Source organism: Arvicola amphibius, chromosome 12 (genome assembly GCF_903992535.2).
Source record: "Arvicola amphibius chromosome 12, mArvAmp1.2, whole genome shotgun sequence".
Lineage (NCBI taxonomy): Eukaryota > Metazoa > Chordata > Mammalia > Rodentia > Cricetidae > Arvicola > Arvicola amphibius.
The window spans coordinates 1,949,512-1,976,494 of NC_052058.2; the positions used below are offsets into that span (position 1 = coordinate 1,949,512).

General features: G+C 50.7%; 1 protein-coding gene across 5 annotated transcripts in view; it reads right to left on the minus strand.

The window, feature by feature from the left end:
• The window catches only part of Lamb3 (laminin subunit beta 3), a 103,105-nt gene that overhangs the window by 8,758 nt on the left and 67,364 nt on the right, over positions 1-26,983 (minus strand). For all 5 annotated transcript variants that reach the window (XM_038348634.1, XM_038348633.1, XM_038348637.1 and 2 more), the window contains 14 exons: positions 15,907-16,021; positions 15,297-15,370; positions 11,704-11,895; positions 10,234-10,297; positions 9,878-10,071; positions 7,772-7,892; positions 6,998-7,186; positions 5,186-5,341; positions 4,460-4,656; positions 3,990-4,101; positions 2,677-3,055; positions 753-913; positions 453-670; positions 58-255 (listed from right to left, as the gene is read on the minus strand). In XM_038348634.1, the coding sequence (XP_038204562.1) occupies positions 58-255; positions 453-670; positions 753-913; positions 2,677-3,055; positions 3,990-4,101; positions 4,460-4,656; positions 5,186-5,341; positions 6,998-7,186; positions 7,772-7,892; positions 9,878-10,071; positions 10,234-10,297; positions 11,704-11,895; positions 15,297-15,370; positions 15,907-16,021 (2,370 nt within the window). The remainder of the gene's footprint in view (positions 1-57; positions 256-452; positions 671-752; positions 914-2,676; positions 3,056-3,989; positions 4,102-4,459; positions 4,657-5,185; positions 5,342-6,997; positions 7,187-7,771; positions 7,893-9,877; positions 10,072-10,233; positions 10,298-11,703; positions 11,896-15,296; positions 15,371-15,906; positions 16,022-26,983) is intronic.

Consider the following 26,983-nt stretch of genomic DNA (forward strand, 5'->3'; position numbering starts at 1 on the left):
TCTGGACTTTGTTCTCCTGACTGTCAAGTATGAATTCCCATCCTTTTTGGTACCTACCATCTGCCTGGTCTGCTGGAGCTGGGAGTTAAAGCCCCGTAGCTGCTCAGCTACCTGCCCTGCCATGTGGAAGGCCCCTCTGGCTCTGGGCAAGGCTCCCATGCAGCGAGAACCACAGGCCGTGCCATTGTCGTGGGGGCACAGCTCTCCAGGGCACGATCCCGGGGTGCACGGTGTCTGCCTAGAGCTGCCACAGAGCTGTAGAGAGAGGAGGGTGTTAAAGAAGCCCCTCCACAACCACTCCCATCCCACACAAAACAGCCACACATCTCCATGGCAACCAGGACCATGTTTCCTTGGCAACCCCTGAGTGCACAGCACAGACATGGGGTCAGGAGGAGTGGGGTAGGTTCTGAGTGGGACAGATTAGGACATGGGGCTCTCATTCCAGTCACCTTGTTGGCAGTGAATGTCAAGTCGGGCAACGAAGCCATCTCCAGGCGCAGGGCCACAAGTTGGGCTCCTCCAGCTCCTCCTCCTCCAGACTGAATCTCCAGCCCTTCTACCTCCTTGTGACTGTCCCTCAGCTGGCTCAGCAGGCTGGAACTGTCGGACACCTGCTGTGCAGCCCTGGAGGACTGCTCGTAAGCGGTGGTCAGCATACGGAAGGCTCCTGAGGAAAAAGGAGAGGGGCTGGAGGCCTTGGGTAGGGGCCTTTCTCCCTAGGGAAGAGTAGCCCATGCCCCTGTCCTCACCTGAAGGGTCTGCACTGCTTAGCTTCTCAAATTGCTCCTTCTTGCTCTGGTATATCAGGAGGAGGCGATTGAAGCTTCTGTCCAGATTCCCCAGGTCTCCCGAGAAGGACTCCATCTCCCCCTCTAAGGGTAGGTCCATAGGCAGGCCCTGGAGAGTCCGCCTGAGACAGAAGGATATTTGCTGAAATATAGGGAGATGCTGTAACTGAGCCAGGAGGAGCAGACTGCATGGGGAAGGACCTTCCACCAGGGTATGAGAGGGGACGATCCACATGCTACTGAGAATTCTGCCCAACAGAAGCTCCAACAAGCTGGAGTCCCGGCCTCTCTGCCTCTCTGCAGGCGACTTTAAATGTGTTTTCTCTCTCTCTCTCTCTCTCTCTCTCTCTCTCTCTCTCTCTCTCTCTCTCTCTCTCTCTCTCTCTCTCTCTCTCTCTCTCCTCTTTCTCTCTCTGTCCTTAGCTTCTGTCAGTCTAACATCTGGGATCCACCTCCATTTCCCAGTTGTTCCTGGCTTCTCTGAAGAGAGCCACCCTGATGGCTCCCCCTGGCTTTCCAGGCTGACTTCAGTTTTTACCTTATGTTTGGGCTGGTTCCCAGTCTCTCCTCTGTAGCCCAACTTTCCCCATGGCGCTCCAACCCCATTGCACGCTCACTGGCCATTCCTCTCTGACAGAGGCTTGGGGTGTCACTCTAGGCCCTGAGTCCTAAGTTTGAGGACCACTGTTTTCATGCTCCCTGCTGTCTGCTACACCACCATGCTGTCCCCCACCCCATCCTACACATCTCTACCACACGACCTTGTCCAGGCACAGCATACCCTTCAGAGCCTACCAAGACACAACACATTCCTATGTTGACCACCTATGGACTGGCCATCTAGTTCTGAGACTTAGGTCATATAGCCCTTCCCCTGTGCAGGCTACCATGGCCTCCTCTGTGAGAATCTTAGCTAACATACCCCGTGTAGCATGTTCCTGCTTACAGGACAATACCTTAGCCCTTGGCATGTGAAGACCATGTCTTGATATTTTAATGACCCTTGCGCAATACTTGGATCCTATTGGGCACTCAAAAGCCTATTTGGAAGGACTGGGCAGAGATGGTCCAGTGAATAAGAATGGCTGTTCTACAAGAATAAAGACCCGAGTTCAAATCTCCAGTACACACATTAAAAGCAAGACCTCAATAAAGCAGGGAACTTCTGAGTCAGTGGGAGACCCCGGTCTCAAGGCAGGCAGTCAGTCATACAGTGACAGCAGGAGAACCCAATATTCTGCTCTGGCCTCTGTACATGCGTGCAGCTGCACACTCATAGGCATGCACCTGCACCCAAATGTGAAATGGATGAAATGAAACAGTTCCAACAAGCTGTAGCTCATCCATAGACTCCCCCAGCCCCCACACTGCCAAGGATGTCCTAACACCTCCCCATGGGTAACAGAGCCTTTTATTCTTTTGGGGCTTGGCACCATCCCTCCACCAATGCTCAGGGAATACAAGCTAATTATAGAAGCTTCAGAACCTCAGTCCCCAAAGAAGGCGCCTCTGCTGGTAGGAGGGGGTGTGGGTGGGACCGCTTCCATTCTAAAGGCAAATTCAGAGATATTTTTAGTGGCCCTGCCTCTTGGGTGCCCTCTGCCAAGGTGACTAAGCCAGGGCTGATGATCCTACTGGCGGTCCAGGCTCAGGAAGAACGCTGGACTCGGGCTCTGGGTCTGTGTCTGTATAGCTCATCACATCTTTGCCTGTCTCCACATCTGTAGAATGGAATCAACACCACACTCCACATCCACAGACCTGCCCTGGCAGCTAAGAGAAGGGATGCATAAAAATGCCCCATGGACCAGAATGGACCAGTGTAGCCCTCACCGAAATCCACTGGCATGATCCCTCCAGCAGCTTGTCGGGGAAAAGGACCTACCTGATAGACAAGATGGAGTTTGCCACTTGAGCCATATCCTGCTCTGAGACAGAGGTGCCCCCCAGGATCTGTCTGATCTGCTCGATCTTGCTCTTGGCATCTAGCAACCGAGAGGCCAGGCCTTGGTCTTCCCGACCTGTCCCCGTCCACAGGCCTTCGGTGGCATTACGGAGACCACCAAGGCGCCGAGCCTGCTCCTGGATGTCCACGTCATAGGTCTGGAAGCAGGAGTGGCAGGCCACACATACTGGGTAGCGGTCACAGTAGCCTCTCTGGCACTGGTCACAACGGGGCCCAGTTATGCCAGGACGGCAGAGGCAGCGGCCTGAGGATTTGTCACATCCAGGACCCTCGGTTCCTCTGAAGTCGCAGTCACAGGCTAGGGCAGGAGAATTGACACTTAGAGGCTGGGGTCAGGGAGAGGAAGGAGCCTGGTGAGGATGAAGCCGTGACAGTGACTGGCGGAAAGCTTGTCATCAGCACCCGTGGCAGGTGAGGCATGTTCTCGGTCACACATCCACATGCGTGTGAACCCATCGGACCAGCACACCACTGTGCATTCACACTCGGACTTCCTGCTTCTGTTCAGGAGGCAACCAAGGCATGCAAGGTCTCCGTACACCATATCTCCTCCTTAAGAGGAGATAAACAAGCCCTCCAGGAAAACACTCCAATGTAGTGGGAGGCCGCTTGCTGGTTCCCGGCTGCTCAGCCCCGGAAATAATCACACAGAAACTGTATTGATTAAATCACTGCTTGGCCTATTAGCTCTAACTTCTTATTGGTTAACTTTTACATCTTAATTTAACCCATTTCCAATATTTTATATTTTACCACCAGGTTCGTGGCCTACTGGCAAGGCTCCGGCATGTCTGTCTCCAGCAGCGGCTCCATAGCTTCTCTCTGACTCTGCCTTCTTCCTCCAGAATGTGGTTTAGTATTCCCCACCTAGCTAAGTTCTTCCCTGCTATAGGTCCAAAGCAGTTTCTTTATTCACTAGTGGTAATCACAGCACACAGAGGGGACTCCCACATCACTCCAGTCCTCCTCAGGATCTATTTTCTCCACTGCTGCTGACCAAGGCTTTCAGGGAGTGGGAGCAAGGACCCTTGCCCTCCATCCTGGAGTGTGAGGAGCACCTTAGTTAACCTGATTCAGGCACTGGGAGGCCAGACAGTCTTCAAGGGAAGATGCTCAACAGAGTTGCCCTGGTCATCAGTACAGAAGGTCCAATCATATCAGTGCCCTTCACCAAGCACCCCTTATCCTACCCCTCTACATGCCTGCTACCTGACCATGCAATAAGCACGCACCTCGGCACCCCGTGGCTACATCTCCATGGGTCCGGTCAGAACACTGACGGATGGCTGCAGAGTTGCATGTCAGGCCACCAAACCCTTCCCGGCAAGGACACTGCCCTGTAAACTGAAAAAAGAAAATGCCATGGGGACCCTTCCAGTCCCTTCCTGGCCTTCCTACTAGGTACTGTGCCCAAGATCCTTTCTCTGCAGATCTGGGTGTTCCCCAAAACTAGGGCTCCTATTGAAAGACAACCCAAAGTCAAGTCCCAGCACTGAGCTGCAGACGGTGTGGGGGACAAGCCTGGCCCAAGGATGAGAACCACAGAGGGAGGGACATCTGGTGGCCTCCCCCAAGGGGAAAGGGGACAGATGTAGCCTTGCCTGACTGTAGGAAGGCCAGAGAGCAGTGCAGGAGAGATGGAGACACTTGTAGGCAGGACCCCTCTGTGAATGAAGAGCCCATGGGCCAATGTTACTCATACCTGGTTGCACTGTGGGCTGAGAGAGTTGCGCGGGTCACAATTACAGGGCTCGCAGCCCCTGCCACTGGCCAGCTTCCAGTAGGAAGGGGCACACTGGTCACATTTGGGGCCTACCACATTGGGCAGACACAAGCAGCGCCCACTTTCCTCCTCGCAAGGCATATCTCGCCGGGAACCTAGGATGCTGCAGTCACAGCCTGTGGGAGAGAGGGCTGATGAGCATAGACAGGCTCCCACAGAGAGGCTGGCCCCAGAAAACATGCACCAGAGGGGCCCAGCCCTGTAAAAGCACCTATTCTGTGACTTACTTGAGAACATACCCTCAGGGACTCTTCCTACCAGGCTCTGTCTGGCCCTGCTTCTGGGGACTGTGCCCCAGACTCTCACTCTGTAGATAGAATCCAGGGCTAAACTGTGCAGGGCTGGTGCACCCCCCAAACGTTGAGCTCTGCTATAAGATCAGCCTGAAGTCACAGGGCCTGTCCTTGTGCATAGCATGGCTGACTCATAAGGCCGCTGTGCCTTCCCAGACACCTGGCAGTTTGGCCCGCCCACCCTGGCTGGAACTGACTCAAACCCACCTTCCAACCCAGGACTGTGCTGCCACTTGCTGGAGGACAGTGGTGCAGCACACAGTACCGGGAGTGGGACTTCCTCCGAGGACACTCCAAGGACCCATACAGCCTGCCTCATGCCACACCACAGCTTCCCAGACCCTCTACTCACGGTGGCAGCCCTGGGGGTTGGCAAAGGTGAGTCCCGTGAAGCCAGGCTTGCAGAGGTCACAGCGCTCTCCTTGCACATGCTCTTTGCACACACACTGGCCTGTCAACGGGTCACAGGGAGCTCCTGGCACCGCCCCATCTGGATCACACTCGCAGGCTGAGAAGCAGAAACAATGTCAGAGCTCAGAGGAGGTGCCAGGAGGGTCCACTCCAAACCCCCATTCTACCATGGGCTTCCAGCCCCGCGACCCCAGTCAAGCTTGGAACCCTTTGTGCCTGGTTCCCCATCTGCCATGCGAGGAAAAGAAATTGCTTCTGAGTCATAAAGGATGAGCACAGAGCAGGCAGAGCAGCGCTGACTCCCGTTAAGCACCACACTCTTGCTTCTGTGGTCATCGCTTCTTGAGGGCTACATTGTTGCAAACGCTGAGCAGGCGCCTTCACAGGCTGTCCTGCCTCATGACAACCTCAACGGGCAGGAGTTGCCATACAGATGAGGAAGCCAGTGCTTGAAGATGTCAACATTCCAGAGACTGAACTGGGAGGGGGGAAGCAGGGTCGGACTCACGCCTCTCCTACTCTCAGACACAAATGTCAGCAAGCAGCTGCCTACTCCTGACTCCTTCACGCCTTTCAGAACTCAAGGATCCTTTGTCCTGAAGGCTTTTCCTAATCAAGTTGGTCTCAAGCGCTTGTGCTATCCTGTTCTCTTCTCTTAGGTCACAGCCTAAGAGAACACCTACGGGTTCTCAACCTACGGGTCACAACCTCTTTGGGTCGAAAGAGTTTAATGACTCTTTCACAGGGATCACATATCAGACAGATATACTGCGTATCGGATATTTACATTATGATTCATAACAGTAGCAAAATCACAGTTATGAAGTAGCAACGAAAATAATTTTGTGGTCAGGATTCACCACAGCCTGAAAAACTGTATTAAAGGATCACAGCATTAGGAAGTTTGAGAACCACTATCCTAGGTTAATCTGGTGGCCATTCCACTCATTTATTAAATCAACAAACACTCCATCATAGTGATATGCCAGTCATTGTGTGGGGGCCAGAGAATTAAAACATCTCATAGCTAAGCAGTGTGGCACACGCCTTTAATCCCTGTACTCAGGAGGCAGAGGCAGGCAGATCCTTGTGAGTTCAAGGCCAGCCTGATCAACAGAGCAAGTTTTAGAACAGCCAAGACTACACAGAGAAATCCTGTCTTGAAAAACCAAAACCAAAACCAAGGAAAAAAAGATAAAATGTCGCCGGGTGGTGGTGGCGCACGCCTTTAATCCCAGCACTCGGGGGGCAGAGGCAGGCGGATCTCTGAGTTCGAGGCCAGCCTGGTCTACAAGAGCTAGTTCCAGGACAGGCTCTAGAAACTACAGGGAAACCCTGTCTCGAAAAAAAAACCAAAAAAAAAAAAAAAGATAAAATGTCTTGATGGAAGAGGGAGGAGTTCTCAACACTCGAGAAACAGAAAAACAAAAGTGGTACCCACGACAGCATCACAGACACCACGCTTGCACCCCTCAGTTTCACGGTGTGTGTGCTCCAACGGCAGGAGCTGGACTTCCTGCTTTCTTCTCTGTGTGCCTCTGGAAAAGGCTGTATACTGACCAGCAAGCTCATTGCTTGATTGGTCCAGAGCCCAGAGAGGATAAGTAACTAACTTAGTAGAGCCCAGTTAAAACAATCCCACAAGCCCTTCCTTGGGACCAAGGCTTCCTCGCTTCTCCATGTCCTCCGTGTCCCCAGGGACAAACTGGGGAGGACGAGTGGACAGCAGCCTGTCCCAGAAGCCGCTACTCACGGATGCAGGTCTCTTGAATGGGAGCGCCAGGTCTTCTATTCAAGAAATAGTGCAGCTGACAGCGCTCACAGTTCTTGCCCTCAGTGTGGTCCCTGCAGTTGTCACACACACCTCCGTGTGTCCCCTGGCTGGCAGCAAACACGGCTGGGTCGAAGTGGCAGGTCTCTGAGTGCCCGTTACAGTCACACCCTAGACGGCGAGATCCGAGGTTGACCCCGTGGGGCAAAAGCAGACCACCGTGGCAGGTGCCCACATAACACTATCAGCTCTGTGACATGCAGAGCAGGAAAGCGGGGGCCAGTGTCAAAGGAGACTGGGGAAGGGCTGAATGAGCAAGCACTCAGGCCTCCCAGCTCCCTGAATTAATGACTCCAGAAAATAAGGAGGTCCTGACAGGCACTCTGGCCCCTAGCACAGTCACAGACGGGTCCCTGACACTTTGGGATCTGCACAGATCCTGTATCCAAGGAACATTGGGTATAGGGATGTGATCACTGGAAGCCAGAGATGTCTGGCACAGAGCAAGGAGCCTGCAGGGGCCACAGGGGCTCTGGGAGCACACAGCTTCAGCAGTGACCAAAGCCTGGCTCTTTCAGGACTGACAGAAACAGATGGAGGCAGTGAGGGGATCCCAGATCTGCTGCAAACCAGGGATCTGAAGGCAGGGCTGCATTTATAAGCAACAAAACCAGATGCCCCGTGTTCCCGGTGAGAAACAGTTAAGTCAGTTCCCATGCCCGCTGCTATGGTCAGGGACCCATCCCAGGCTCCTACTTTGGCATTCATGGGCATCCTGGCCCTCTGCAGGTCTCCACGGCCGGTTGTTGTAGAAGGGAGCACAGCGCTCACAGTTGGGGCCAGCGGTGTTGTGCTGGCAGACGCAGACATCCTGGACCTGGGGGAGGAGTCGGTGATGACCAGCAAGGATTTATCCAGGAAAGCCCACTCCCTGTAAACCAACCTGCCTGCCCCTCAAGACCCTGTCTAGACACGCCCTTCCAGGACACCACATACAAATGCTTCAGCCTTCTCTCAGTTCTTGTAACACCTTGGGGGCCCGGATCTTTATGTAAGTACTCATGCCGTATGCCCACGGGAGGGCAGCGTGAGCATGTGAGTCGTGCATGCGTGCGAGCATGTGTGTGTCATGCAGACTAGCAAGGGTTCCACGGGTTTGGCACCTGTGGTGTACAGTCCAGGACTCGGTGGCACGGAGTGGACACTGTGCTAATAAGCTGCAGGACTCCAGAGTCTGACGGGCTCTCGGCAGCCTCACTCTGGCAATCCGTGACTAAGATGTTGGGCTGGTGGGACACTGCATGGTGAGTTGTTACTAGACTCATTAAGATATAAAAATAGAACCACGATTGTATGTTAATTGCTTCCCCCAGCTAAGCTCCGCCTCCACAGCCTGGCATTCAGGGACTTGTCCACTCTGAGTTGCCCTTCCCTTTGTGCCACAGCTGACCCTCTAGCCACTCCCCATACAAGCTGGCATTTCCCATTGGCCAGTTCTGATGTTTTTCTGCCTGCCATAATTAATTTCTACATTCACCAGCCAAGTGGGGTAAAAGGTTTATTCCCCTTTCTCAGGCCTGCGCAGTCCCTTTAACTCATAAAACGCCATGGCTGGCTGCTCACGTAGTCACCTGGACAGGTATTTACAAACACCAGAGCCGTGACCAAGTTCCACCTGAACCTTGAACCTACGGGCAAGGCTGAGGCATCGGAGCAGTCCGGTGAGCTCCTCCATGCATCCCTGCATTCCTCCCACTAGGCCTCAGCTTCCCCTGATCTAGCTTCTACGCCCTAAGCGCTCCTTTGCAGCCCCCAGCAGGGGTTGTCCCAGAAGTGGGCAGAGCGGAGACTGAGCAGCTCTCTCCATAACCTCCCTCCTCTGTCTCCTGCTGTGACTCTCCTTGCCTTTCTGTCACCAGGCTGAGCACCACACACCACTAGGTTGGCAGACAAGCTAACACCATGGGAAAGGCAAATGAAATTTTCTCTCTCCTCTTCCCAGGGTCCCCCTGCTCGGACTCACAGTGAACCCCAGCTTGCTAAACTGGATTTTCTCTACCCATCCCTACTGCACCCATACTGCTGGTGTCCAGGGTGGACTTTGTTTTCATTCTCTGCACTGACCTCTTACCTGGCCCCACACCTTACTGCCAGATGACTAAACCCCATGGCCAGTGGCCCTCAACCCCACAGGACACTCCAACAGCTCGGAGCTTCACACATCAGCCATGAAATCAAAAGTTCTGAGCGTGGAGGTTCAGACAGCTTATTCTGACTCTCAGGTTTTATAATTCATGTTAATATTTTCATAGGTGCACAGCAATTTCCATGTTATAATAATGTGAGGTCCAGGTTGAGAGGCTTTGCCTCGGTTTCCCCTGTACCCACAGGTCTACATGCAGCCGAAGCTGAGACCATCTGCAGGTAGAGCGCAGACCTAAAGCATACAATTTGGGTTTCTGAGACAGTAGGTTTGCCTTTGTTCTTGCAGACTTACTAAATACCTATGTCTTTTTTTTTGTTCTGTCTTTATTGTTTGTTTGTTTGTAGATTTTTTTTTAAAAAATAGGATGGCGCACAGCCCAACTAGCCTCAAACTCAGTGATGTAGCTGGAAATGACCTTGAACTCCTATTCCTTCAGCTTCTACCTTCGATGTGTGCCGGGCTTACTAGGCATGCTCCACCTCAACCAGCCTCTGCCCCCAACCTATCTCCCTTTCACTCGCTAGAAAAGTGCTCTGCCATTGAGCTAGGTTACCAGCAATGTCCACATAAACTGAGCAGTTGCCCTGCTTTGTGGGAGGGTCTGCTCTGGTCTGGTCCCACTCCTCCCACTCTGCCACTCCCACCCTGGACGTCACCTGCACAGCAGTGGAGGGACCTGTAGGGCCTCCACGATTGGGGGCACAGCGGTCGGCATGTCCGTGACAGAAGCAACTCCCCTGCAGACGTAGTTTTGACACTGCGAAGTAGGCGCTGGGTGGATAGGAGCCCCTCTGCGGCACAGGAGCCAGCTTGGTGAAATTGACTCTTAGGTTTGTGATGTCCCCTAATTCTGAGAGTGGCACCAGCAAGGAGGGGCAGGGAAGCAAAGACAGTAAGTTAAAGGTCAATGGCATCTCCCTCTCTTTTCTACCTTCCCATTAAAGCACAGACATCCCGGCCTTCAGCCTTCCCACAGGGCCCCGTGGGGGAGGGGAAGAGGAGTTAAACCAACCTTGAATCTTTCTGCTTTGGGATGCAGGGATACCTGACGCCAAATCCATGAGGTTAAGCTGGACCTGCTCAGAGAGAAGGGAGGTCAGAACTGCAGAGGACAGAAGTGTGCACCAAGCTCAGATGCCTTCCATCTCTTCTGTCCTCATTCTCCTTGCACCCCCTTCTCGCCAGTCTGAGACAGACCATGGCCACGAGGCTGCCACCTGTGCTGGGATAGATAACACCTGGAACCTAAAGGAGCATCCACAGGCATGTGCGCACGTGTGTGTGTGTGTGTGTGTGTGTGTGTGTGTGTGTGTGTGCGCGCACACGCATGTGTGTGCGTGTGTGTGCGTGCGTGTGTGTTGGGAAATACAGGTCTACCTGCTATGTCATCTATTACAAAGAAGGACTTTGATGATACTAACTTTTTATTATTAGCTTTTATCTTTTTAATATTAATGTATGAATATGGTGGGGGAGTACACGAGGTTCCATGGAATGTGGGTTGGAGGTCAGAGGATAGCTTTCCTTCTACCTTTCCATGGGTTCTGGGGATCATGTCATTAGGCTTGCATGGCAAGCAGTTTAATTGCTAGACCATCTCACCAGCCTTATTGTTTTATATATAATATTATATAGTATGTATGATATATATATTATAGTATACACGAAGATGGGTTTTGTTTGGCATTTTCATGCATGCAAGATGGTAAGATGAGGTACAGATGTGGATTAAGTGAACACTCAGTGCTGGCCACCCTGACCATCATCGGTTCTAAGTAGGCTTTTGTTTATTCTACAAACCTCTTACTATGTGTGACATCCCGGCATATCCCACCAAGTTTTCATCCCAATGCCTTTACAAAAAAAGAAAGAAGCCTTGGGCTCTGCTCAGGGCTAGGAACAAGTGGACATCCAGGCTCAGTAAAGATTTAACCAAATAGTGGACGCAAGGAGATTCATGGCCACATGGGGGCAGCACTCAGCCTTCCTGGGCCCAGAGCTGCTTCTCCAAGGGAAGGGGATCTATTACTTCCTCCATGTGGAGGAGTGGGAAATACTTTGGAGAAGAGTATGACCACACAGGAAAGATTCTGAGAAAAAATTTCGGGTGTTTCTAGAGGCAGATAACTTCAGAGATCTGAGTTATTCTGGAATCTCCCATCATGGACTAGGTCTGGCATGACAGATGAACCAAAAAATTAATTTTTGTGGTAAATCCTATGAAAGTCAAATTACATGTGTTCTTTGCTTGTTTATGTGTAAGTAGCCATCCAGAAGTCCTTACAAAAAAGTCCCCAGAGGGATGCAGCCATGAGCCCAATAGGAGGAAATTGGAGAAAGTCAGGGCGGATGATGCAATAGAAGCCTCTAGATGTTTCTGGACGGTCCCAGCTAAATGATCTGATCTGGCCTGTTCTCATTTCTTAACTACGGGATATGGGCTTCCTCCCTCCGCCTGCTGGTTCAGGCTCCCTAGACCTACCTTTCCCCCAGCTAGACGCCCATTAGGCTTCTGGGGCAGGGGCTGGCACCGAACGTCCTGCCAGTTCTTGGGTTGGCCCTGGTGGACCTGGGGAAAGGTGCTGGCACAGTCTGTAGCTAGGTACTGGTACACCCTCCAGGTCTTGCCAAAGTCAGAAGAGCGCTCGATCAGCATGCCAGCTGGCATGGGGCTCTGGGGAGACACAGGGTAGGGAGGTGGAGTAGGGTTGAGTGACCTATGGGAAACACAGTTGCAGACAGGGTCTCCTACAGAGAGGAGGGAGAGATGGACCAGGAATGGCAAGGACTGTGGAGAAGACAGGGACAAGTCCTGTGTTCCAAGACAGTAATCAGCACCCAACCCCCACCCCAGCCACCATGAGACAAGAAGCTGTGCTCTGCCACACCCCCTGCTTAGCTTCTCTATACACCCCAAAGCAACAAGACCAAGTAAGCAAGAACCCGTGAGCCAACATCACCTTTCTACTGTCAAGACAGTTCTTCCATCTCGGGGTGTCTGTCACAGTGACAGAAGGCTGACCAACCCACCCATGCTTCTTAAAATCTATCCTGACCTATGTGCAAAGGCTCTATGTTCCTTGCTTGGCCCTCACCCACTGCCATCTCAGTGAGCCCATCTCCTCTTCATCCCTCCTACCTGTCTCCTTCCTGGAACATTCCTCCCCTGTGGGTTCCTTCTTGTCTTTTGTTGGAAGTCTAAATGTTACTTTTTCATGGAGATTTTTTTATACCTACCTAACTTGCGTTCTCCTGCCCAGCCCACGGCTCTGTCTCCCAGTCTACCATCTGGCTTCCCTTAGAAATAGCACCGCCGTTCTATTGATCTACCAGCCAGTTCCCCGCTTTCTAGGCAAGATTTCTCAGCTTCAACAGAGTCCCTATTTGGAGCTGGACAAAGGAACCATCAGGTTGCCCTGTGAACTGCAGGATACTGACCAGCATCCCCGACCTCAGCCTACCTGATATCATTGCCATACCCACAATTGTGACAACCAAAATGTCCCCAGAAGTTGTCAAATGTCCCTAGGGAAGGGGGAGCGCAGACAAAGACTAGACTGAGAAACAGTGCCCTGAACCACCCCCTCTTCCTTGCCTGCTTGGTGCCCAGTTCTTCCCAGCACCTAGTGCACAGTGGGCACCAAGTACACACTGTTGAGTGGGCGGTGACTTACAGCCTTCTCACAACCACAGAAGTTCACCCTCTAGACCCCTCTGGATTCTCTTGTCCCCCTGCCTACTATGGGCTTCCTTGTTCCTCACTCCTCACTTTAGCTTTGAAGCTTTGAAAGAGTCTTTTCCTGGAGTGAACATTGCCCTTCACATGGTTATATGGTGGATTCTCTGACATCACCCCCAAGGCTAGCCAAGCTAGATGCCCCTCCTAGGCTCATCAATACCGACACCACTGCCACTCATTCGGTCTTCTCTGATACACTTAGTGAGAGCAGCTTCATTGTGACTTCATTTTATACACCTTTCTGCTCCTATCAACAAATGCCATTTATAGCACACCACCAGTATTTGGTATGTGTGTGGCTGAATCTGGCACATGCACAGAAGACAAAGCATTTAGCGGTGTCTGCGTTAGCACTGCCTTTCAGAACTGTCTCCTTGAGGAACTGGGCATCTGTTCAAACACTGCTGGCATTTCTCAAAATACTTCGACCTTTTGTAGGGCAGGGCTCTCGGAGCCAACTTTCTCAGTCAGATAAGAAACCGAGTCCTGTTGTGTTTCGCCCCACACATCTCTCAACTCTTAAAACACTCACAGGCTTCCTGTTCCTCTCATCTTATTAGCCAGACTTCATCTTTCCATGCTTGACTATTTCCATGGAGAGAATGCAATTAAATCCTCTGGGTGGAGGGACACAATGACTTCTCACAAATGAATGAAACCATTGCGTCTAAGACAGGAGCAGAGATGTGAGAGGCCATAGTGTTGACAGGACGGGCTTCTCACCAAGCGAGGTGTGCCACGGCAAGTCCTTCCTGTGGGCAGACAAGTTCTTGACCACTAGTTAAACTGATCTCATCTTCAAATTTGTGAAAGTAGAACACATCAAGACCGGGGAGAGGACACATCTGAGCTTGCTGTGTAAGCGAGGGCCTGAAGCTCAGACCCCAGCCCAGTTTCTCTCTCCATCATCAGCGGTCTGCTCCACTGCTCTCCAGGCTCCCCACCATGATGTCCAGCCTCAGCTCAGTCAAGGGAACACCCAGCCACTGCTGTGGGACAGTGCTCTTGTACACTGTAGAGATTTGTCACTCGTATTGGTTTAATAAAATGCTGGTTGTCCAGTAGCCAGGCAGGAAGTATAGGCGGGGTGACCAGACTAAGAGAATTTTGGGAAGAAGAAAGGCAGAGATGCAGTCATCAGCTGGAAGGAGAGGAAGCAAGATGAGAATGCCTCACTGAGAAATAGTACCAAGCCACGTGGCTAAACATAGGTAAGAATTATGGATTGATTTCATTTGTAAGAGGTAGTTAGTATTTAGAGCAATAGGCCAACATGTTCCTTTGGGACTGAACGGCTGCAGGACCAGGCAGAACAGAAACTTCCATCTATAAGTCACTGTGGGTTGAAACCTCTGACACTCCCAGTCAAAATAAAATCCTTTCTCCTCAGACTGGTTTCTTGGAAGTTTTTGTCCCAGTAATGAAGTCTGACTAACACAGAGATCTGTAGGCCTTGTATGTTCTATTTATTTTTGTGTCTTTATGCACATGTTGTATGTGCACACATGTGGAAGAGTGTGGACATATGAGCCAGTGGAGGCCAGAGGTCAACGTCTCCCTCAACAGTTCTTCACCTTGCTCTTTGAGAACGCATTAGTGTTGAATCTGGAGCTCACTCACTCAGCTACACTTGCTGGCCAATTAGCTCCAGGGATCCATCTGCCACTATCCTCTTTCCCTGGTGCTGGAATTATAGCTCCACACTGTGGGGTGGAATAGAATAGATTGCTAATGATGGATGTAAAGACAAGGAGAGAAGAGAGAGAGAAAACAGGCAAAGGGGATGCTCAGGACAGACAGGGCCCCAAAGGGTATGCCCTCGGTGCCCTACTTATTCTAACCAGACTCCAACTGAAAGTTTCCATCACTTTGAAATCATACCAAAGATCATCAGTCCATCAATGGATTGATTCAGGGATTACATCATAGGTCTCATAATCCCTCTTGAAGACTAAAGCCACCCACTGGGGACCAAGCCATCAGCACATGAGCTATTTCCGGGCCATTTCATACCAAAACCATTAAAAGAAACCAAGTTCAGTAGAAGTGGTATGTGCCAGAGTAGGTTCTATTTATCAGACACGTTAAAGATGTTTTCTGCAGAGAGGACCAGGGTCTGCAGCTACAGCATGGCAAGGATGGGGGTTGGGAAGGAGCCCTCTTCTCCTGGAGGCCAACTGTCTGTTGTCACCATGATGTAAAGTCATAGACGGTGTCCCTATTCTGAAAGAGAACCTCTGGCATATGGTGCCATCATCCCAGCTTAGGGAGACAAAACACTGCTCTCCTCTCAGCCCAAATCTCTCTCCTATCCTCTGAGGTCCCCAAGAGCAAACCTTAAAATCCATCATGATGTCATGAAGCTGCATTCTCTTGTCCAGGTCCAGCTGCAGAGAGACAGGGTTCACATCTCGAAGGACAAGAAGCAGAAATGTTAGACATGATGCTTTCCCGTATACTCCCAAAGAAAGCCTTGCTAACACCAGCTCTGGGCAGTCAGAACACCTCCAGCCTTGACTCTGAGCCCCTTCTGGGAAAGGAGGGGACTTGTATGCTCCTGCTTGTGTTATCTATTCAGAGGTGGGAAAGGAGGGGACTGGTATGCTCCTGCTTGTGCTGTCTCTTCAGAGGTGTCCTTATCATCATCACCGAAACCTCTGATACTCAGAGGGTCCCAGCCTGTCTGTCACAAACAGATCGGTTCCCAAGGCCCAAGTCCTACATGCACCCACCCACAGAGACAAGGCAAAATGAAGCAGGTGTGGTCCTCTCCCATCACCCCTTCCCCTCAACCCAAGTAAACCCTTTAGCCCATAGCACCCAACACACCCCTACGGTGGGCTGGCAGGTTCGGCCTGCCCACCCCCCACACCTTCGCCTCCACATGCCCCAGCCTGTAGAGCCTCTATAATCGTGGGCCCCTGCAAGGAGGTGGCAGGTCCTCACCATTCTGGGACTGCCACCAGCGCGTGGGGCCGGACGACGACGCGACATTCTCCACTCGGTGACTGTTGTAATTGTGAGGGAGCCTGGAGTCGCACCTACAGCATTTCATCTGCCACTGTGGGGAGGTAGAAGAGAGCGCTCAGAGCAGGTCCCTGCCGGGGGGGGGGGGGAGCCCCGTGGGGCGGGCTCCCTCCTAGGTCCTGGGATACCAGCCCATGCCTTCATCCAGAATCCTACCCTCAAGGGGCCTGCCAATGTCACCAACATGCTAAGAAAGATGAATTTCTTACCCCGAGCTACTGATCATCTCTTAGTTTAATGCCTACAGCAATGTGTATCTATGTTGAGGTTGGAGAAGGAATACACAGAAATGGAAAATAATCTCGGCTCATGTTGTTCCCTTAAAGAGAAATTGCAGAGGTGTGAAATGGGCAGGGAGAAGAAAGGAGGAAAAACCCACATTGACCTAGCACCTACTACTGTGTTAGGGAACACTAAAAGAGAACAGGGAAATTGGAGGATCTGGCGCTAGCTCCATTATTCCATTTCCCAGACCCAGGATTTTTCCTCAATATATTAAATGAGGGTTAAGTTAGAATCACCCACATGTATTTGTTGAGCATGTCATATGTGCCAGGCATAGCAGGTTAGAGTCCTCCCTAAGGAAGCCCATATTTGGTTACCATCTCCCAGCTCCAAGATAGCGTGTCCACAGGAGAGAAGCTAACTATCTTAGTTTCTGTTGCCATAATAAAATATCTAGTAAAATAATGGTTTATTAAAGATACACTCTGCCCTTGTCAGATTTCCTCCGACCATCACTGCTGCCTCTGCTGCTGCCGAGGGTTTCAACCTGTCTGTCACCAAGACGTGTCCCCAGTGTCCAAGTCCTTCCAGACACCCACCCACAGAGACGAAGCAGAGTGAAATTAAGGTTGTCCTCCCCAGCACACCATCTTCCAAATCTCAATGAGCCCCCAGCCAATAGAGGGAAATGGTCCACCATACCGGAAAAGTCAAAGCTGCAAGAGCTTGGGGCAGCTGGTCACATCACATCCACAGTCAAAGAGCAGAACAGGATGAATGCCTGCTGCTACTCAGCATATTTCTATAGTCCAGGGTCCCAGCCACACCCACAGGTGACATGCTCACAGTAATCCCCCAGGGGCAGGCCCAAAATGATGGACTTATTCTGGAGTCTATCAAGTTGATAACACTAACCATCAGACGGGCCCAGCAAACAACACCCACATCTTCCATGTCCTGTACCTTTCTGCATGGGACAAGGAACTTAACAACAGAACTGCATGGATGGGCTCCAGGTCACGGCAGAGACAATGGAGGAATGAAGGTGATCCCAGAAGTGGTTTATCTCGGAGGCTATGCCTATGAGCAGGTGCACACGATGAGGCCCTGTCCCGGCTTCCTCGGGTTCCACATACAAACATCGCTGTCTCTGAGTAACCGCAGCCCCAAATCCTGCACAGCCCAGATGGCTAAAGGTTCACTCACAAGCGGAAGCAAGGTTTGGATGAGACCACTGGGCCCTGCTGGCTCTCCACACACCCCCAGGCCTCTGATTCCACCTGGACCTGCTCGTGGGCTGTGGACACTCCTTGCCCAACACGGTGTTCCCTCTGTGCGCATACAACTGACCCAGAAAAGGGGAGCTGAGTGTCCTGATGTAAGGCCTCTGCTATCCTCCCTGCTTCCCAGTTCCCAACCTTAGTCAGAGAAGAAACAGTATGGTCATCGTTCCTTATCACCTTATCACAACCAAAAATCCCTTATTAAGCTCTGGTAACCGAACCGCATCTAGGCTGTACCATCATTCACCATCACGATCTCCATCCTAGCCACACCCACCCTCCCCGGCTGGATTTCTCTTACCACAGCATCTCCGCTTGTCACGCTATAGCCTTACTGCTGATCTCCGTCAACTGTCAACTTTCCCCTTCTACAGTGCATTCCCCATGAGGACAAAGGCTTGCCTTCCTTCCCAGCGGCCTTCCCATGTAGAGAGAGTGCCTGGCACATGCTGGCTCTAGCTACGCACTTGCTGCATAAATGAATGAATGAGCAACGAATGGCAACGCTCAAGGTGTGTCAACTCTTCTCAACGACATGATTGACAGCTATTTCTCTCCTGGACTCAGCATGCTTGAGAGGCATGGGGAGGATGGAAGGAGCCAAGTGTTGACATTAAACAGTGTGCCCGTGCTGCCAGCTCCTCGGGAGGCTGGAGCAAGAGGGTAGCTCAAACTCAAGTTTGGTGTCAGACTGGGTAACATAAAGAGACTTTACCTCTCAAGAAAAACAAAATTAAGTGATGGCATTATGGCCGGATACCAAGAACTGTATTAGATAATTCAATACCAAAATGTATTGAAGGGGTTGGGGATGTGATCTGGGTGGGAGACCACTTGACAAAGCTCTGGAGTCCTCATCCCTAGTTTGGCATAAATTGGGCATGCTGATCCGTGCTTGTAACCCCAGCCCTGAGGAGGCAGAGGCAGGAAGGCCAGAAGTTCAAAGTCATCCATAGGTATACAGTGAGCTGAACACTAGAAGCCCTAGTATTTCTGTTTTCCCCCAAAGAAGCTGCGGAGTGACAGACCTCACTTGGAGCATACTCAAGTTCACCATCTCTGTCTCATCCAGAGAGCACCATGCAGGACCCGTGCTGCCCCAGAAACTGACCTTCAGGGAGCCCACAGCAGAGAGCACTGTGAGAAGGATCCAACTTCTCCAGTTCACTTGGCTCAGCTGCCATGGAGACCGGAGGTGTGCCACCAGCCAAAATGCCTGGGCATTAATCGTCATCTTTTCTGGGCAAGAGAAGGCTAGCGCAGGATGCCTCTCCAGACCCTATTTTGGTGCTTGGCAAGGAACTGTGCCCTTCCCCATGTTCTGCCCAGCCTCATTCTGTCTGCACTCAGCACATGTCCAGAGGAGAGGCAAGACCGGCCGCCTTCTGGCAGATGCTGTCACCGGAGCTCCTACCCCAGGCTCTGCTGGGAACTGAGCCCAGCTCTTGCCTGGCCAGGGCAGCATTGAACACAGGCGCTTTCTTTCTTAGCTTAGGACATTGGACAAGGAGCCAGAGATGGTAGAAATGGTCTTGGTACCCCCAAATGACAGAATATTATGTAATCATTAAAAAGAGTTTAGAGAAACTTTCTAATTGCATGGGGAAGAGCTTACAGTAATAATATTGTAATATAATATAATAATGTAATAATATAATTTATGGGGGGAATTAGGCTGAAGCTTGAATATACAATTTAATATCAAATATATTTTTAAGGAAAGTAAGGAAATATGCCAAAATAGTAGGAAAAACATGAAATTGCTGATATTCAATCATTTTGACTTATAAGCATGATAGCTCAACCTAATTTCTCTATAACAGAATATTTAGGTGGCTTTTCCCTGTTAGTTATTTTTTATATGTTTAAAATTTTATATATTGAATGTTACTTTTAAATGTAGGAAAATAGATAGGATTATGAAACAAAATAAGCTAGAGATGTTCAGTGTCCATGTGGGCTCACTGCTCCGAGCCGCCCACAGTCACACAGACAGTATGGGGCCCTCAAGCCATCTCCACTGTCCTTCCACATGCACAGGCACTGATGAAGACTCCATGGCCTCGTGGCTTTAGGCACTACGTGCCTTGTGCTACATGCCTGGGAACACAGCTGAGGAGGGAATTGGCTTCGCGCTCAAAGGGAGCCTAAGCCCCAGCTTCAGACAGGTATTTTAAGTAGCTCTGCTGTCAACTCGCCAGCAGGATGACGGACCTGAAATAGAACAGCTACAATAGAAGCCCAGCTGAAGATAGGCTGTGTGCTCTCGCACTGGGCCTGTTTCTTTCTCTATTTGGGGTGTGTGTGTGTGTGTGTGTGTGTGTGTGTGTGTGTGTGTGTGTTAGTGCATGGGTTCTCCTCACAGGTCCTATGTCTCCCTTTCTCCACAGCCAAGGCTGCTCTCGGTGGCTGCTGCCTGCTCTCTCCCTCAGGTCATTTAGCCACCATGCTCCCTGAGCTTTACCAGAAGCATTCTTATCTGTCCAGCCTGCCAGGCCTTCAGCCAGTTTGGCTCCTGTTTGCTCTCCAGCTGGAGAGGCTGGGCTTTCTCCTGGAGCCTTCTAGAATCTCAGAAATCTGGCAGAAAGACAGCCCCTTCCAGACAGCTTAAGTGGGGCAGAGGAATAAACAGGAGCCTATGGGGCCTGCATCGGTAAAGAAGGAAGGAGCTTGCATGGGAAGGCTCTGAAGAGCAGAAGGGGAGGACAGGAAAGCAAGTTCTGCTCAGCCACGATGCAGCTCCCTTAAGGGCATTCTAGGGAGCTGCCTGTGTCCTTTAAAGTGTCCGGGGTCAAGGACACTAGCCAGGGCCCAAAGGAGGAAACCAGGGACAAAGTAAAACAAAAACTCCTGCTGCCATTAAGAAAAGCAGTTTCTGAAATTTGCGGCAAATGGATGGATCTAGAAAAAAACATATTGAGTGAGGTGACCTAGACCAAAGACAAATATCACATGTACTCAATCATAAGTGACTTTAAGACATAAAGCAAAGGAAAAAAAAAACAGCCTACATTCCACAACCCCAGAGAACCTAGACAACAAAGAGGACACTAAGAGAGACATGCATGGATCTAAATAGGAGGAAGAAAAAGACAAGATCTCCTGTATAAATTGGGAATGTGAGGGAATGAATAAAATGGGAGAGGGCAGAAGGGGAGAGGGGAGGAAGACAGGGGAGTAGAGAAAATGTATAGCACAATAAAAACAGTTTTAAAAAAAGAAAAGCAATTTCTACAAAAAAAAAATGAAAAAGAGAAGAAAGAAAAAAATACGAGTCTCCATGTCAGCTTCCTCCTTGGGAAAGCACAGGGTGGGTGTGATAACAAGTTGACCCTGTCCTAACATGGGCTGGAACTCCCTGGATGGGGCTTGTCGTCCCCAAACCACAGAACCATGGACGTCCAGCATGACATGAGAATCAAGAGGGCACTGACCAGGGGCATGTTGGGAAACCCGGCTCCTAGAGGAGAAAGAACTGTGGAAGGCAGAGAAGCCACTCTGCAGTCCTTCCTCAACAGGGGGTTCCTCAGCTCCCAGGGGGTAGCCTCCCTACAACCAGTAAAATGTCTAGGCCAGCCTGCTGCGGATGCTGGGTGGGAAGAGCCCCAGAGCTCAGCCATTTTCAGCTTCACCTCCCCTCCTGTTTAGCTCAGACTGTGTAGACAACTAAACTGAGAAAGACGATTTCCCAAGGCTGATTATAGAGCCCAGGTTCGCCACACACCCCAAAATTACATTACACAGCAGTCTCTCTCCTGAGCACTACAGGCGTGCCCGTGGCTCACCCTTCCACGACCTCTGGGGCAGGTATACCACGTTTGACATGGCGGGTATCCCCAGCCCACTGGTCAGAAACGCCATGGGGATGAGGAGGGATTCATGTGCCAGGCATCTGATTCCATACTAGCCTATGCCACGCCGAGTCAAGGCATTACAGAGGTCACGTGGCCGCTACACACAGCAGAGACTAAAGAGATTTTCTAGACATTGCTCTCCTCTATTCCTCACCCAAAGAGGGCAGATCCCTCTAAAAAAGACGGTTCTCAGTCTTTTGTGGGGCAGGGTCACACATCAGATATCCTAGATGCCAGATATTTACATTACAATTCATAACAGTAGCAAAATTACAGTTATGAAGTAGCAATGAGAATCATTTTATGGTTGGGGGTCACCACAACATGCGTGACTGTATGAAAGGATCTAAACATTAGGAAGGTTGGGAACCACTGTTCTAGAACAAAGATGCCCCCTAGTACTGAGTGTGGGGAGGCAATTCTACACATGACAATCACTTTCTAAGTCCACACCATGACCACAGACAGAGGACTTAGCTGGCAAAGATGGGCCTGCCAGGCATTACACGAGGCTTCCATGGTGTGAGGGGAATTTCCTAGGAATTCCAGATCCATGTGGAAGAATCTAAACATGATTAGAACTTTATGATTGTGGAGCAAGTATTACAAATACTGAGACAGAGCGTCTTTGGGCTGTCATCTATCATCTTCATCCACCTGTGTATCCTGTCAACATCCTTTGACTATCAGGGAAAACTTACTGAATGTATAATCTTAGCAGACAGTGAGCTTCCACCCGCCCAAGAGCTGAGCGTGTCATCAGACAGCATCTGGATCCTGACACTGAGATCTGCCCTCTTTGCTGTAAGCAGCCTGCCTGCTGTTCTCACAGATGTGTTCTGTAAATACTCTGATCTATAGGGTTAGTTTGTGCCATGTACCCACTCCTACAGTAACTGGGGCTTGGAATGCCCTGAATCTGTGTTCCTGGACCATAGGAACTCATGTGACCCAGAATAAAATCCTTCTGATTCCCTTGAAGCCAGAGCCATGTTCAGGAACTGTGCAGTGAAAAGCCAGGCTGTAAACTATGGTTGTGAGGCTGTTGAATGCATCTTTAGGCCTTTCTCCTCTTCTCTCTCCTTTCTGATGGAGGAGGGTCATCTGTCTATGTGTTATTTTTATTGGTTAATAAAGAAACTGCCTTGGCCCTATAATAGGACAGAAAATTAGGTAGGCGGAGTAGACAGAACAGAATGCTGGGAAGAAGGGAAATGAGACAACCACCTCAGGCAGTCGCCATGATTCTCCAACTCGAGACAGACGCAGGTTAGGATCTTTCCTGGTAAGCCACCACCTCGTGGTGCTACACAGATTACTAAATATGGGTTAAAGCAAGATGTGAGAATTAGCCAATAAGAGACTGAAACTAATGGGTCAGGCAGTGTTTAAAAGAATACAGTTTGTGTGTTGTTATTTCCGGCGCAAAGCTAGCCATGCGGGAGCCGGGTGGCAGGACACAGCCCGCTGCTACTACTACACCTTTCAGCTCCACGAGCCCCATTTCCTTGCCCATAACAGCCATGATCTCACAGCCTCACACTGAGTCTTGCTCCCCGCTGACAGTGACTACCCAGCTCCTACAACCCTTTTCATCTAATCCATCCCCTCCAAGGTGATATCCCTTACTCTCACGAGACCTTTTTGCAAATTTCAGCTGTCTCTGATATACCAACCTGAGAGAGGTCTGAATGGCTGGCCTTTCCTGAGGGAGACTACACTGACATAAGGATGTCTGCAGTGCTCACGCAGAAGAGAAAAACTACAGCAGCCTGAGACCTTAGACCCTCACGGAGCTTCTGGGAACAGGAAAGCCATTGTTTTAGAGGGAGACATGCTTAATAATCTACCTGCGTAGAGAGGACGGTATTTGTGGTGTGCGTGTGGTGTGTGTGTGTGTGTGTGTGTGTGTGTGTGTGTGTGTGTGTGTTAATCTTCATTGCCAGCTTTCCTAGATTTGGAATCACCCCGGAAACACACCCATGGATATGTATATAAGGGTGTTTGGTGTGTAATCTAACAGAAGACAGAAGACCTCCCCTGAATGTTGGTGATGCCATCTAATAGGCTAGTTTTCAAGACTGAATGAAAAAGACAAAGCAAGCTGAGTAGCAGCACTCTCCTCTCTGCTTCCTAACTGCGGATGCCATGTGACCAGCCGTTCACACTCCCACCACCATGATCTCTCCAACCATAGTGCACTGTGTTCTCAAACTGTGAGCCAAGATAAACCCTTCCCTAAGTCGCTCTTGTTCGATAACTAGCCACAACAATGGAGAAGCCATAAGTAATACAGTGTGTGTGTGTGTGTGTGTGTGTGTGTGTGTGTGTGTGTGTGTGTGTGTGTGTTCGTGCTGTGGTCTACATGAGAAATGTCCTCCACAAACTCATGTATTTAAACCACCCAGCACTCAGCTGGTACTGTTTGTGAGGTAATGGAACCTTTAGTAGCTGGCCCCTTGCTGGAGTAAATATGTCACTGGAGGGCGGGCTTTGAGAGTTTGTAGGCTTTCCCCATTTCCTGTTCTCACTTTCTACTTCCTGTGTATGGATGAAATATGGTCTCCTTGCTTTCTTCTCCTACTTGCTGTGCCTTCCTTGCCATTATGGATTCTTTCCTTCTGGACAGAAGTTAAAATAAATCTTTTCTTCCTTGAGTTAATTTTGGTCATAGTATTTTATCATGGTAACAGAAAATCAGATAACAAGGTGAGTGTTTATACACACATACATGCACACACATATGCACACAACCCACATCTACAACCTCTGTCTACACACTAGCCTTTCAGAAAGTCATAAAATAGATGATTTCCAGGCAAAGAAGGACGGGGGCTGGTGTGTGCACAGGTGGGCATGTGGGGTCTTGTGGGCTTACGTGCTGAGGAGAAAGGGACCTCCAACTGATTGCAGCTCTCTCCTTTGCAAGAGATTAAACAGCAGCTGTTTGGTTTACACAGGTAATTAACCTGGGGAATGTGCTGTGCAAAGCTGTCATTAAGACAACAGGATGATTAAGTTTCCCCCAGAAAGGGAGGGAATGGGGGGTAAGTAGAGCATTTGGGAAATGGAACGATGTTGTCAACATCGTTGGGAGCAGAAGCAAGGCTGGAAACATCCAGCAATCACCATGGGCTCTGGTTCTCTACCTTCCAAAGCCTTGTGCATAGACAGCCCTGTGCAGTGGTCCCACAACACCACACAGTACCCAGGGGATCTCTGAGAAGAGAAATGGAGATCCAGAGAGGAGTCATCTCATTCCCAAAGTCACAGCTCTACTCTGAGAGTCAGAACCAAGACCACACCCCCCATTCAGAGTTGGCTGACTATGGCTTCTCTAGCAGTCCCCTATGACCTTAGGAAGTAGAGAAGGCAGGGGATCAGGATGGCTGGACTTCCATGGTGGGGGTGGGGACTGAGTGACCTGACAAGGAAGATATACTCAGGAAATCTGTGAGCAGAAACAGTCCCCAGAAGACAAGAATGGAGGGAAAAAGGAAAATGGGGAGGAAAGAAAGAGGGAGGCAGAGAGGAAGAGAGTGGGGAAAGGGGGATGGGAGGGAGGGGGAAGTGACTGGAGGGAGCATGACCTCTGCAGGCGCTGTATTCATTGTGGACATTCTGCCAGGTAGTCCTCACAACGGTCCCTTAAAATGAAGCTGCCATGGCTCCCTCTCACCTGGCTCAGAGGAAGTGCAAAGGCGTGTCAGGGTGAGTAGTACAAAGGCGTGTCAGGGTGAGACAGCATCACACGTGATTCCATGCAGGCCTTGAGACTAAACGCTATCTCTATGATGAACCTACACAGAAGACCCCAGGAGCTGGAGGGACGAAGGCATGGAGCAGGCTGACTTGAACTAGGAACTTCAGTGCAGTCTGTTCTGAGTATAGCCCCCACACAGGGGCAGACCATTAACGGGTCAAGAAGGCAGCCTGACCCAGAAGGGCAAAGTTGGGGGAAGTGCCACCGGACAAAGATAACTATGTCCAATGTCTATTACAAGTGTTGCAACACACAGCTGAAACCCGAAGAAGACAACACTGGAGGCCCACTGGACTCAGCCAGCCACAGAGGCAGAAGAGAGGAGGGTGGCTGAGGTAGGAACGTGCAGACAGGCAAAGACTGGCTTGCAAAGGAGTCGTTTCTGGAGGCCAGGAGCTGGGAGGGACATTTTTAGAACTGGACAGAGTCCCAGCATGCCTGCAGCTCCCTCCCACCCACTCTGTCCAGCTGGGGAGGGATGGAATGAAGTGAGACTGAGATGCCTGAGGTCACAAGTCCCTCTAACCTTCCCTCCTGCCACCTCAGCAAGCCACCACTGCCATCCATATATAGACAGAAGAGAAGCCTTGGCCTCAGAGATCTGCAGGGAAGGGGGAGAAGAAGCTAACTACCTACGACCCCTCCCTGCAGAACCACTCAGGAAACAGAGTTTTCTTGCTCCTATCTGGAGTTCAAGTGTCCTCGCAGCTCATGGGAATGATGAGAGCTGTTTTATAAGGTGCTGTGACAATTATTAACTGACGTATTTATATAAGATTCTTAGTATGATGCCTTCAATGCATTCCCCAGGGGAGGGCTTGAATGCACCCAACACGGGACTGAGAAGGGTGCACTGAATATTCAATGCACGCGTGTGCGTGTGAGTGTGCGTGCATGTGCGTCCGTGTGTGTGCGTGCGTGCATGTGTGTGTGTGTGTGTGTGTGTGTGTGTGTGTGTGCGTGTGAGTGTGTGTGCGTGCGTGCGTGTGTGTGTGGTGGCTTCATCATTGAAAACCACAAGGTTTGAGAAGGCCCAGGAGGGAGAAGGAGAAAATAGAAATGAGGCAGAGACAGGAGGCACAGGAAAGATGGTGCTGTCTGCACCCAGCTCATTCCCAAGAACATAGAAGCCATGAGGGACCCAGCAGACCACTCTGTCCCACACTGGCTCATGGAAGAGAGAGTGAGACTGAGTTCTTGCTCAAGGTCATCCTGCTGTTAGCAGAACTGCACCTCTACATTCCCCACAAGGTGTCCCATTCTCCACTCTCCAAAACCCTTCCTGTGTTTATTGCTCCCTTAGAAAAAGGGAAATGAGCCAATGCGTCTTAGCTTTCACAGCAGAAAACAGCTAATATTTATCCATTCCCAGGATTGCAACAGTCTAGACTTCTCTTTTGCAAGAATCCCCCACTTTGCTCTCAGGAGGCTGCTTAGAAGCAGCAGAGGAGGCCAGTTCCTGGGGGGCAGCTGAGAGAGGCAGAGGCCAGGCCAAGTGGAAGAGAAGCTCTTCTCAAAGCCTGGGTGGGAGGATATCTTCCACCATGGCGTCCTGATCACTCCCTTCTCCACCTTCTGAGGCAAGTCAGTCCCAGGAAGAGGGCAGAGGTCTGCCTGGAAATCAGGCCTGGGCTTAGAGGCACATGATTTGGGGAGTCTGTGGGTGGGCATCGGAGCTCTCTCCACTGCCTAGAAAGCTTGACCCAACCCTGCTGTCTGATCCACAGGGAGCAGGCTATTACCCAACCTGACCGAGCAGGCTTCCCCTAGCCAAGCGGGTGACATGCAAACGGCACATCCATCTTCACGCGGCATCTCCTAAGTCCCCACTGGGTACCTTCTACGACTAAAAACAGCCACAAGAACGTCAG